The sequence below is a fragment of the Pygocentrus nattereri genome, chromosome 14 (assembly GCF_015220715.1).
Source record: "Pygocentrus nattereri isolate fPygNat1 chromosome 14, fPygNat1.pri, whole genome shotgun sequence".
In the NCBI taxonomy this organism is placed as follows: Eukaryota; Metazoa; Chordata; class Actinopteri; order Characiformes; family Serrasalmidae; genus Pygocentrus; species Pygocentrus nattereri.
Genome location: NC_051224.1, coordinates 29,866,017 through 29,878,756, shown reverse-complemented (window position 1 = coordinate 29,878,756; position 12,740 = coordinate 29,866,017). Strand labels below are relative to the sequence as shown.

Here is a 12,740-nt window from a genome sequence, read left to right as displayed (position 1 = left end):
TACAACCATGGTTTTGGAATGGAATGTCCAGCAAGCCCATGTAGGTATAGTGGTTGGGGGTCAACATACTTTTGCCCATATAGTGTATTTACTCTACTCACAAACACAGTTGTGATGTTAATTGGGTTGCCCTTGAGCAAGGCACCTAACCCCCAACTCCCCAGGCACTGTGGATAGGGCTGCCCACCGCTCTGGGCAAGTGTGCTCATTGCCCCATAGTGTGTGTCTTCACTTGTGTGTATGTGGTGTCACTGCACGGATGGGTTAGATTGTGGAGATGACATTTCTCCGTTGTGGGACTAATAAGGGTCACATAATCTAATCTAATCTAATCTAATCTAATCTAATCTAATCTAATCTAATTGAAATCTTAGACTCTTCACTTTCAGCAAAACTTACACAATAAGCCCAGATGAGAAATTATCAATTTACAATTACACCATATCATTGCTATTACTCCAGCTATGGCTGTGAGGGCTCATTTTTTATTCGTTGCATGCTCTGAAGCTGCCAGTAAATTAAATGAATGTAATAAATGGAAATGGAAATTAGCATTAATGTTAAATTAAAGACCTTTTCAGGTTGGCTTCAGTTCTGGGATGAATCCTGAAGAATTGACTCACTTTCTGCTTCATTAAGGTGCCAATACTAATGATCTACCAGTCATGATATTTCTGAGCTTTTGTGCCAGCAATTACAGAATCCTCACATACTCATCTGTATGTGGTTTTATCTATGAAAAAGTTATTTAAATGCTATATAGCTAAAAAGCTATTTAATGTTAATAAATCCTGCACTGAGGCTGGACACACAGACATTAGAGCTGCCTCACTTGTTGTTAATGATATTGAAATGTGCTTTGGAGAAGATTTCATTGTGCTTTTTATCGGTTTGTCTGACACGGTCAATCACATTTCGCTTTTGATCGGCCAGCTTGTAAATGGCTTATTGATGAGACACAATATGCTTTTGCTAATGGAGTGCAATACTAATACTGCCTGACTATAATGAATAATCACATTAACTCAGAATTTATAGTTATCACCCTCAATAACAAAAGCATATTATAAATTTATACAATTTCTCATTATATTAATGCAATAAAGTTACAATAATTACTTATTTTCAAAGACATTATTGCATTCTTGTGAGCTGGTTAGAAAAACATTTGCTTCTAAGGTTTGGTTCCTCTTTCCCTGAATGCTTCTCAGTGATTGCATGCATTTGATCAGTTTCACAGCCAGCACAAGCGATTTAAATTAATGAAGTATAACTTAATGAAGTATTGATTGTTGAACCAGGTATCGGATGGTAATTAGAAATAGTAAGCTGGGCTGCCCAAAAGGAGAAGAAGAGATATGACCAACCTAAACAAACATATATACAAATCTCATTTCCAAAAAAAAGCTGGAATAGCATGTGAAATGTAAATAAAAATAGAAAGCAATCATGTGTGTCTACTTTGACCTGAATTTAAATAAAACAATACAATTTAATATTTTACCCATATAAATTATTTTTTATTATTTTATTTTTTTTTGTGAATATGCACTGACTGATGAAATTGACTGGATGTTAAATTTTAAACATCTTAAACATCTTGACCAAGGAGCATCCAGGAATGGCGTAGTCCTTTATGATCATGCCAAAAATGTATAAATAAGTTTGCTCCTCAATAAGCAGTTGCAAACATCTTAGGTATTTCACCCTCTGTGGTGCATTATAGCATTAAAATATACAGGTAACCCAGAGAGATCTCTGTGTATAAAGGGCAAGGTCGAAAACCGCAGCTTGGAATTACTTCCAGCAGTGCTGGTGATGGCAGCAGCTGGGCTAGCTCTCCACTAATGTTTGCACAGTTCACCTACTGTTTGTCCACAATGTGCAAGTCTAACATTCTGTGCGATCGGCAAACATTACTGGTCATTGGAAAGTGGTGTACGGACTTAACATTCAGCCTGCTGTTTCCCAACTCCACGATGCCTACTGTTCGCTCCAGAGGCCCTGAGGCGAACGCTGCTTCACCTTTGACCGGAAGACGTTGTTGACAGGCATGCGAACGTAAACATAAGTGTGGCAAATGCGGGGGGGGGCCTGGGCGAGGCTAGCTAAGCTAACTCAGATTCCGCTCCCCAGCATACTTCTAGCAAATGTCCGGTCACTAGAAAACAAGCTGGATGAACTGAGACTCAGACTCATGTCAGATCGGCAAACCAGGAACTGTGTTTTTATTTTTACTGAAACCTGGCTTCACAGCAGCATATTGGACTCGGCTATCACGCTGCACGGGCTCACAGCGCACCGTACGGAGCGCACGGCTGAATCTCTCAAAACAAGGGGAGGGGGGTTGTGTGTGTTTGTGAATGACCGATGGTGCACCAACTCAGCTTTTGTCGGACATTTCTATTCACCTGATCTGGAGTACATGGTGGTGAGATGCAGACCATATTATCTCCTGGGGGAATTTAATTTGTTTATCGTCTTGGCCATGTATATTTCTCTGCAAAGTAATGCTAAGCTAGCACTAACTACGCTAGCTAATGCAATCAGCAAGCAGCGGTATTGACACCCAGAAGCCAAACTCATCATCGCGGGGGACTTCAATCAAACTGATCTCAGAACAGTTCTTTCCAAGTTCCATCAGCACATCTCCTGCCCAACATGAGGAGAAAACACACTGGATCATGTCTCCACAAGTGTGGAAGAGCACCACCCAGCTGCCTCTGTTCGGTAAGAGTGATCACATCTCTCTGCTGATGAAGCCCACATACCGGCCGCTGCTGAAATGGGTTAAAGCGACACTGAGAGCAGGACAGTCTTACAGGTGTACTGACTGGGACATGTTCAAAACTGCAGCAAGCACAGAGTCTCTGGTTGATGTAAGTGAGTATGCAACATCTGTCACTGGATTCATTAAGAAGTGTATAGATGATGTGACTCAAATTAGACATACTTGCACACTTCCAAGCCAGAAATCATGGACGAGCAGTGAACAGTCTCAACATGCTAACACTGCCCTGCCCCTCTCCACAGAGGAGTCCCACCTGCACCACTCAGACTGACTACTGAAGAGGTGAGGAGAGCACTGACACAGGTCTCTACTTGGAAAGCATCAGGCCTTGATGGCATTCCAGGGTGGGTGCTGAAAAGGTGTGCCAATCAGCTGGCTGCCACCTTCACGGACATTTTCAACATGTCCCTGGTACAGTCTATTGTTCCTGCCTGCTTCAAAGCCACAACCATCATCCCCATCCCAAAGAAAAATACCATCTCAAGCATGAACGACTAGCGCCCCATTGCTCTCACACCCATAGTCATGAAGTGCCTCAAGAGACTGATCCTCACTCACATAAGTCACCCTGGACTCTCACCAGTTTGCTTACCGGGCAAACAGATCTACTGAGGATGCAATCTCCCTGGCAATGCACACTGCACTCAACCACCTGGAAGGAACAAACACCTATGTAAGTATGCTGTTCATCGACTTCAGCTCCGCCTTTAACACCATCATCCCCTCCAGACTCGTCTCCAAGCTCAACAAACTTGGAATAAGTCACAACCTGTGCAGCTGGATCATAGGCAATATCACCAACAATGATGAAGGACCGTACAGAAAGGAAGTTAAGCTCCTCACAGAGTGGTGTGCTGCCAACAACCTCTCCCTCAACATCAGCAAAACCAAAGAACTGATTGTTGACTTTAGGAGGGGAAGTAGAGAGCATACACCTCTAAGCATCGAGGGGGCAATGGTGGAAAGGGTGAACAGCTTCAGGTTTCTTGGTGTCTACATATCTGAGGATCTCACCTGGTCACTCAACACATCCCACATTGTCAGGAAAAGCCAACAACGCCTTTGCTTCCTCAGAAGGTTAAAAAAAGTCAACCTCTGCAACTTCTACAGAGCCACAGTGTTGAGCATCTTGACCAGCTGCTGCTTGACCAGGATCTTCACCGTCTGGTACGTCAGCACCACTGCTGCTGAATGCAAGGCCCTGCAGAGGATGGTCAAAACTGCTCAGCACATCACTGCAGCTGTCCTCCCACCCATAGAGGATATATATGATAAGATGTGAGAGGAAAGCCATCAACATATCCTCGGACCCCACACATCCCAGCCACCCCCTGTTCCAACCTCTGCCATCTAGAAAGAGGTACCGGAACATCTGAGCCAGCACCACCAGGTTCAAGGACAGTTTCTATCCCAGAGCTGTCAAACTGGTCACACCGGCAGCATCGACCTAAGCTTAACAACACTACAGTCTGTTACTGATCAGCCTGATTACCCAGCACACTACACACTGAGTTCCACTAGGTCAGAGGACTGTATGCTGTGCACTTCATCTCTGACTAAGCCCCTAAGTTATAAACTTTGCCTATGCACATTTTGTCTATGTTCGATATACTCAATATATTGCTGACTATGCATCTTGTACTTACTAACTATGCACATTGTGTGTTGTCTTTTACTGTCTTTTGTCTTTGCACTGTTTGCTATTTATCTTTTATTACTGCACTGGAGAAGATGCCCGATAGTATTTCGTTATACTGTACTTCCCTGTATTGTATAATGACAATAAAGTTGAATTAAATTGAATTGTCACAATAGGCAGAGCAATACATGCTTGTGGAAGTAAAATAATTGAGCTTTATTAACAAAAGGCTAGCCAAAGGGGTAGTCAATAAGCCGAGACCAGGTCAGAACTGTGAGAGCAATAAATAGATACATAGGGAACCAGAGATCAAAGTACATAAACAAGCAAGGGTCAAAGGCCAGAAAAGCAAATGAAACAATAGTAAAGTCCAAATGAGATTCCACAAGAATAAAACGAGGGACAAAAAGGGTCAAATAACACAGGAAGCAAAAATGAATAAACAATCTAATTTCAATGCATCTGATATGAACAGGTATACAGCAGAGGAGGAGTATCCGTCTAACTAATTGTGATTGGTTGGTTGTTGGCTTTGCGACTATGATGTCAGAACCAGATGAATCATGGGAGTTTGGAGAAACTTGGTATACAGTGACACAGCTAGATGTCTGTGATGTGTAATTAATCACTTAATTAAAGCCCTGCATTAAAACCCAGCATGCTTCTGTAGTGGATAACGCTGCTTGACCTTGAGAATATTTTGACAATGGGCTCAAGCTCATCTGACGTGGACTGTTGCATGGTGTCAGTGCATATTGTTTCCTGGTGAGCCAAACTTTTGGATTTTATATGGAAACAATAGACATTGGTTTTTTTGTTTTTTTTTTCTTTTTTCTGGGGCACAGAAAAAGATGACCATCCAGACTGATACCAGTTTAAAGTTTCTCAAAACCCTGATTCTGACATGATATAGGAAATTTGCATGTAATTTGACCAGGGTGTTCAACTTTTTGCATACCTATGTAGTAACAGTTGTGTTACAATGTCACTCTCAGAAATGTGTATAGCTATGTAAATTGATGCATTAATGGCAATATGTCATCATATTGCTCAGCCTTACAATGAAACTGATGTTATGTTCACTGGCTTTTGTGTTGACAGATTTGGTATTACACCAATGGAATTTTTGAAGCTGCAGGTTTCAACAAGGCCACGATTCCTTACATCACCCTCAGCACTGGAGGCATCGAGACGCTGGCTGCCGTCGCATCAGTGAGTTCTATTTCCAAACTCGGCTTTAAAGCTTTACAGCTTAGTACAGTTTTCTCTTCACTGAGCCGCTCAGGCATGCTGTGTTTGCTATACTGTACATTATGAATACTCAGATGTGTTTGTGGAATCATTTTAGTTGTTAAAAAAAGTGTATAAAAATGCTAAGCAGGCGCAGTTGATCTTGATTTTGGGTCATGCATGATGAAAAGATTAAGTGATTTTGAATATGAGTGTTCATTATTAGGCCATGGATGGCAGGAGGTTCAGTGGTGTCAAAAAACATAAACACTGGTCTACAGAGATGATCTCTGATCTGGTCAGATAAACCATCCTTCATGTTTTCCAAAAGTGGGTGAATGCATGTATGGTGCACAACATTAAAATGGTACAGGCCGGAATGCTTGCCTCCTACAGTGTGTGGGGGTCCAGTAACATTTTTCTGCCATGATTTGTGTCGAAGTGTACCTGTTAGAGGGAAGGGAATGGCCATGCCCTCATCAACAGGGCACTATGAGGTCACTGAACAGTTTGATGAAAAAAAATGATACAAATCAAATGGATTTATCACACTTACATTCAATTGTTTCAAGTCATTTGATTTGAATTATTTGATTCATGAGGCTCTGACTGAGTGAATGCTCTGAACAGTTCATTAACTCCAGCAGCGGCAGCTACATTTCACCTTCAGGTGGCTTGTTGATAAGCTTGTGTGCCTATTCAATTGAAATATACAGGACTCCGAAGTGCTGTGTAATTATTTTGGGTAAAATGACAAATACCAAATCAGTCCAACTGAAAACAATGAAATGAATAACAGGTTCTAGCTACTAAGCTGATAAAGGGCATAGTTAAATACTTTTTTATACTAAATACTCACAAATTGGTAAGTATGAACAATAAATTTAAATGAAATTTCCTGTTTAATTGAACACACCTAAAAATGCTGGTAGTTAAATGGCACAAAATGATTGCACTGTGCACGAGATTTACCAAGTTAATACTAAGAACTCATTGAGCATTTCTGTGTAATTTGGCTGTACTGTTTTATATATATATATATATATATATATATATATATACTTAGCCAGTTAATGCTGAGAAGTCGTTGGGCATGTCATTTAGGTCTACGACATTGTGCTATTCTAAAGTTTGTACCTCAAACTTACCTAGTTACAACCTAGAAAAGAAAGTAATACCCCATTTTCTTTTTGTCTTTTAATAAACTTCAATTTTGGAAACTCCTGTTTCTTCCCTCTTTTTCCTGTGACTTTCTTCTTCTTTATGGATTATCTTATATTTAATCTGATCTCCTCAGAAATGTCTCCTGAAAAACTTGTATTCAATAGCTGGTTTGACTGGAATTGAAATAAATTAAGGGTGGTCTCTGATTTTAGCATAGTACTGCAAACTTCTACATTCAAATCTATTTCACATTTTCAACAGGGCACTTTATTGAAATTCCCACTGGCTTATTGTCCAGGCTCAGTAGAGAGATTAGAAAGCCTTCGGTGTGTGGGGAATCTCTTTCTGTGAGTGTAAGCATGTGTGTGTGTGTGTGTGTGTGCACATGCAGAGACAGACCAGGCCATGCCTCCAGGGTTCTATTCATTTTTCGCTCATCATTTTCTCCTTTTTCACTGAAATCCAAGCCTCTGTGCGTGTAGGCACCAGACCTTCAGACTGCGTTCAGCTGCCAAATAATCAAATTAGCACATTAACAGACACAGCATTGTGCGAGGCGTAAATCAGCTTGGCTCAATACAAGCACTGATCAGTTTTGTTTTCAATGCAAATTCACAAACATAGTGATGTATTATGATTCATAAAGGCAGAAGGGATTTTGTTCTGAGGGTCATGGATTTGGAGCCAGAAACATTTGAATTTATCTGATGTATAAAAATGTGAATTGGAATTGGAAATTTCTCATTTTCTACTTGAAGCTCAGGTTTCAATTCTGAGCTATGGGAAGACGAGATGCTGAAACCCAATTACCCTCCCAAATCTTCCATTTCTCTACTATCACTGTATACATTATATTCCTGAAGATGTGCAACTGTACAAACACCACACATACACACACCCTCACATACTCAGATAAACATTCTACACCTACACAGTCTAAATGGACATTAAGTACAAGCTATTCCTTTTACAAGAAATGTTTCTGAGAATATAGATGTAGAGAATATAGAATTTAGATGATCCACCGTAAAGCAAGAAAAAAACAAAAAAAACAAAAAAAACAGGAGTTCAAGAAGTTATTAAAAGACATAGAGAAAATCAGACTGATCTGGAAAACCACACACGTCCACTTCCACAAGACAACTCAATATCATGAGTCTGAAAGGATGTGTAGTTGTAAAGGAGTTATTGAAAAAAAGAAATAAACAAAAAAGAAGAACATTTGCAAATAACAGAAACAAAGAAGCTGGTGGGGTTCTCAGAACAATATACTGACTGGCCCAGAGTCCAGATCTCAACATCCCTGCTTTTGTTTGGGATTACTTGGGACTGTTAAAAGCAGAACTGCAACCAATTTCTAAGACTGAACTTTGGAACTTTTTTGAAAAACAGAAAGCAAGTCTACTGAAAAGAAATGAAGCTGTAATAAGGACAAATTGTGGAAACAATAAATACTACATTTGGCTTCTTTGTAATTTTATGTTGAATATGTTATTTTCTGTCTTTTTCCTGACGTTGAAAAGTGAATAACTTGTACTTTGTTGCTGTTTTGTTAAATGAATGGTGACTTTTGTACAGTACTGTATATTATACATAAACTACTATATATTACAAATCTGTACTTAACTTCTGTAATTTGAAGGTTTTTCACCTTCACAATTATCATTTACAGAAATGATTCTCTAAAGAACTGTCCATGTTTCTACAGGAGTAGAATCTATTGAGTGTAGAACCCTTTTTGGCAACTTTATTTTTACGAATGTACACAAAAACGGGTGATACAACTCAAAATGTCATGTTTTCCTGAACGCTTTGGAAGCAACAAAACAAGATCTTATTTTAAAAATTCAGTGAAATTTAGCATTTGCATAAATAACTTTTTAAACTAGTTTTTTCATAAATCATTTAATGAATAATAAATTGTTGATACCATATTGAAGAAGAATATTAAAATATATCATTAAAATAGTTCCTTGCTAATATGTAATTAACATATAATCACTGTTGTGACAGGAGAAGAAAAAACATTATTAACTTATAATGTAAGTTAAAGTAACATGATTTCTATTGCTCTATTCATCATGATAGTTGCAAAGCATGACAAAGGGGTTTCCAAATTAGGCAAAAAAGTAAACACAAAACACAAAAGTTGAAGTTTTTGCATGACAGTGATGATATACGAAAGCAAGTCAGGAGAGGTGTGACAAGTCAACAAAATCGAGACACTAGCAGATAAAAGGACCAGGGAAGTTTAATCAGTAAAGAGCGCAAACCAGAATCGTAATCGAGGAACAGGAACAAAAGTCAAAAACACAGATCAAAAGAGACAGGCAAAAGTGCAAAAAGGGAGCAAAAGTCGTCAACGGGTAAACAAAGCAATGGTCAGAAACACACAATAAAGGCAGTCAGAAGATAATGCTCAGTAGTTTTCAGGAAAACAATACCTCACAACTAACCTACGTTAAGCCCGGGCTTATATACTAAATCAACTAGTCATATGACAATCTACTCAGGTGAGCCCAGTTAGAATGCCAGGGGTTGCAAGTGCTGATAGGATCGCAGACATGAGTCACATGAGTTTCTCTAGAATCCTGGGTAATATAGTTAGTGTTGGAGTGTGGTTGCACAGCTACATGATCTCCCAATGAATTCTAGGAGATGAAGTCTGTTTTGGTTCTGGAGTTCGCTGGAAGCATGACAAGAGGCCACATCCATGCTCAATGAATGATGATTTCGATGCTGAGGCAAGAATTTCTAAACTTAGCACACTATTTAGGGAGTAGCAAACACAAAGACTGAAGCAAGTAATCAATTCAACTGACTTTTTTTTTTTTTTTACTTTTATACTTTCATTTACAGTTACATACTGTAAGTATTTTAATTTATGCCTGTAATATTAATTGTGGAGTTGTTTAGGCTGTTTGCTATCTTTTAGCCTGTTAGCTAGCTGAAAAGCCTAGTTGTAGTTAAAACATAAGTTTCCAGCCCCTCAGTTTAAACAAAAACCTGGTTTATTCTATTACACAGAATAAGAAAAAGCACAAGGGCTTTTTCATGCCGTGACATAGTATTACACAGTTCAATAGTTTTGAGGTGGTTATAGGTGGTAAGCTGCTGACCCAATCAGGTTTTAGTACTGGTTTTTATTTAAAGGTTTTTTATATAGAACTTATTTATCTGTCATTTTATGATCCATGCAGTTGTTGAGTGTTCTAAAAGTACTGATGGCACCCATCATATACACAGAAAAGTATATTGTGACATCAAAATGACAACAACACTGTTCATATGTAAGAGCACTGGTGAACACTGAAACATTCAAGCACAATGTAAGACCATACTACAGTTGTATACTACTGGAAATATGTTTATTGGATGCGATTTGTCTATATTTTTATTTATTTATTTATTTTTCAGTTTGTACTGGTTCCTTAGACATTTGCAGCTAGAATTGTAGAAATGCATCATTTATGCATTGCATTTCCAAAACATGCTTTTGTAGTTATATTACATACAAAAAAAACTTTTTTTCTTTATAAAAGGGATTTTTTTTAAACCTTATGTTTGTTATTGTGATTCTACAGTGGATACATTCTAGTCTGATTTGATGCAATTAGTTTCATATGTGAAAATCTGTTATGGTGGTTTGTTAGAAGGAAAAATATGAAATATCTCAGAGACAAGTGGCTATTCAGGCCTCAGACACTGCAATTTTAGCCAAAATGTGGGTAATGAACAATGTCAACACCTGGATACATGTAAAGTTACAGTTATGGACTGATTCTGTTGTATTTTATCCTTGCTTTTATAGTCCCTGATTTTGTTTTTCTTGTCTTTTTCTGAATTTACCTGGCTAAGCCTTTTGGGAAACAGACAACATCTAAAATGAACTACTACGTCTTCCATCTCTCATATCCTTCTAGATCACACAGAGCTCAGGTTTTCATAAGCAGATTTGTTTTGCTCTATAGGACATTGCAAATTTCCCATGTGGAGTTTGGGCAGATTGGAGGCAGCTGCGTTTCCATAACAAGGGGGCAAAGGCCAAAAGTCTATTTTTTCACTATTGTGCAGAGAAATGTTATATGATGTAGTCATTCTTGGAGGCGTGTCGTCTCATAGGTGTAATTTTTACCAGGGGCTGCTTAAAATCCCTGATTGCCTATTCCTCTTTTTGAAGGCGTAGAAAAGTTTAAAAGTTCATTGGAGTTTGTTCAAACACTTTGTAAAAGCAGCTCATAAGATTCCTTACCATTAAATAAACTGATGATTTTCTGGTGGCTATGCAGTGCACTGAGTAAAAAGAACAGCTCTGGTATTGTGTATGCTTATATAATGAAATTTCATTTAATATGTATATATGCTTACTTTTTCAGAGAAGATTTAATGCTATAACCTGCTTGCATAAAGAAGGACCAAGTTAAAGTTAAATAAGTGAAAAGGAAACAGGAGTTTCAAGTTCACAAGTTGAAATATATAGAGAAAATGGGACTCCTAGCAATTGTTCAGTCAGGCTTGGGGAGGTTGGTGGGTAGGTGGCTGGGGGTCCTTGACCTTCCATATGAGTAAAGCGAGCTCCTTTAAGAAAGATCAAATTGAGCTGGTGGGTGGCTGTTTGAGAACATCCATCCATTTTCTAAGCCGCTTCTCATTCAGGGTCGTGGGGGGTGCTGGAGCCTATCCCAGCAGTCATCGGGCAGAAGGCAGGATACACCCTTGACAGGTCACCAATCCAACGCAGGGCAGACAGACAGACACAGACAGTCACTCACACACTCACACCCAGGGGCAATTTAGCATGTCCAATCGACCTGATTGCATGTCTTTGGACTGTAGGAGGAAACCGGAGAACCCGGAGGAAACCCACACAGACACGGGGAGAACATGCAAACTCCACACAGAGAATGTTTGAGAGCATGCAATGGGTAATTCAAAATCATGTATTTTTTGGAAAACAGCCATCAATTGAACATAATTGTATGCGTTCATCCAACAAACTGGATCACAATATGGTTTTACCTTTTCGGAGATCCACCAGACATGCCTTTGGATGACTCAGTTGAATTATAAATCAAATCATTAATTGAATTATTAATTAATTAATTAATTAATTATTAATCAATGTATCTAAATAATATTTGTTAATTAACTGAGAAGATATTGCCTATTAGACAAACTTGCTGAGCATTCTTGTCAGCTTCTAAATGTAGAAGCTACTTAAATTTATACAAATATGAGCTTAAAAGATCACTGCTTAGTAATACTTCTGAAAAACAACAACACGGGTAATCTTCACATAAATATATTGTGAAGATCAGCAGGCAGACTTGAGGACAGGCTTTGCAACAAGGGTCCCCTCTCCGCCCAAAGACCTCTGACACAATTCGAACCCTGCGTGCAAGACCTGCTAGACCACCAAAACAAAATGAGCAAATCAAGCTCCACTCTTGCTTCAGATCTGAATCTGTATTCATATCTAGCTTTTCTGTCTATCCTTCCACTGTGACAACTCATCTCTATGGGTCTGACAGTATGTAGCTGTCAAGAAGCATAGAAAGGACTAAAATAGAAGAACATTTGTTAATTAAACAAAGAAGTTGCTGTTTTTGCCAGAAAAATGGACTGTTCACCCCAGAGCCCAGGCCTCAGCATCACCTAATGTGTATTGGGATTGAAACTAAAAGCAAGTATGGAAGCTGTAATACAGGCAAAAGATGGACACACTAAATATGTAAAAATATAACAATTAACTGAATAACTTGTAATTAACCCATTTCAGTGAAAATGAATTTTATTACATCAAAGTTTAATTACATGCACTGAATTGCCTGTAGTTAATGACATGAAGCCTTAGTACATAATAAGCTTGGAATGTTAAAGGATGAAAACAACAACAACAACAACAACAACAACAAC

The 12,740-nt window shown here is 38.7% G+C and overlaps 1 protein-coding gene across 6 annotated transcripts in view; it reads left to right on the top strand.

Annotated features, from left to right (window-relative positions):
• Positions 1 to 12,740, top strand: part of slc2a9l2 (solute carrier family 2 member 9, like 2) — a 321,644-nt gene that overhangs the window by 189,396 nt on the left and 119,508 nt on the right. For all 6 annotated transcript variants that reach the window (XM_017705365.2, XM_017705366.2, XM_037544988.1 and 3 more), the window contains one exon: positions 5,532 to 5,642. In XM_017705365.2, coding sequence (XP_017560854.1) covers positions 5,532 to 5,642 — 111 coding nt within the window. The remainder of the gene's footprint in view (positions 1 to 5,531; positions 5,643 to 12,740) is intronic.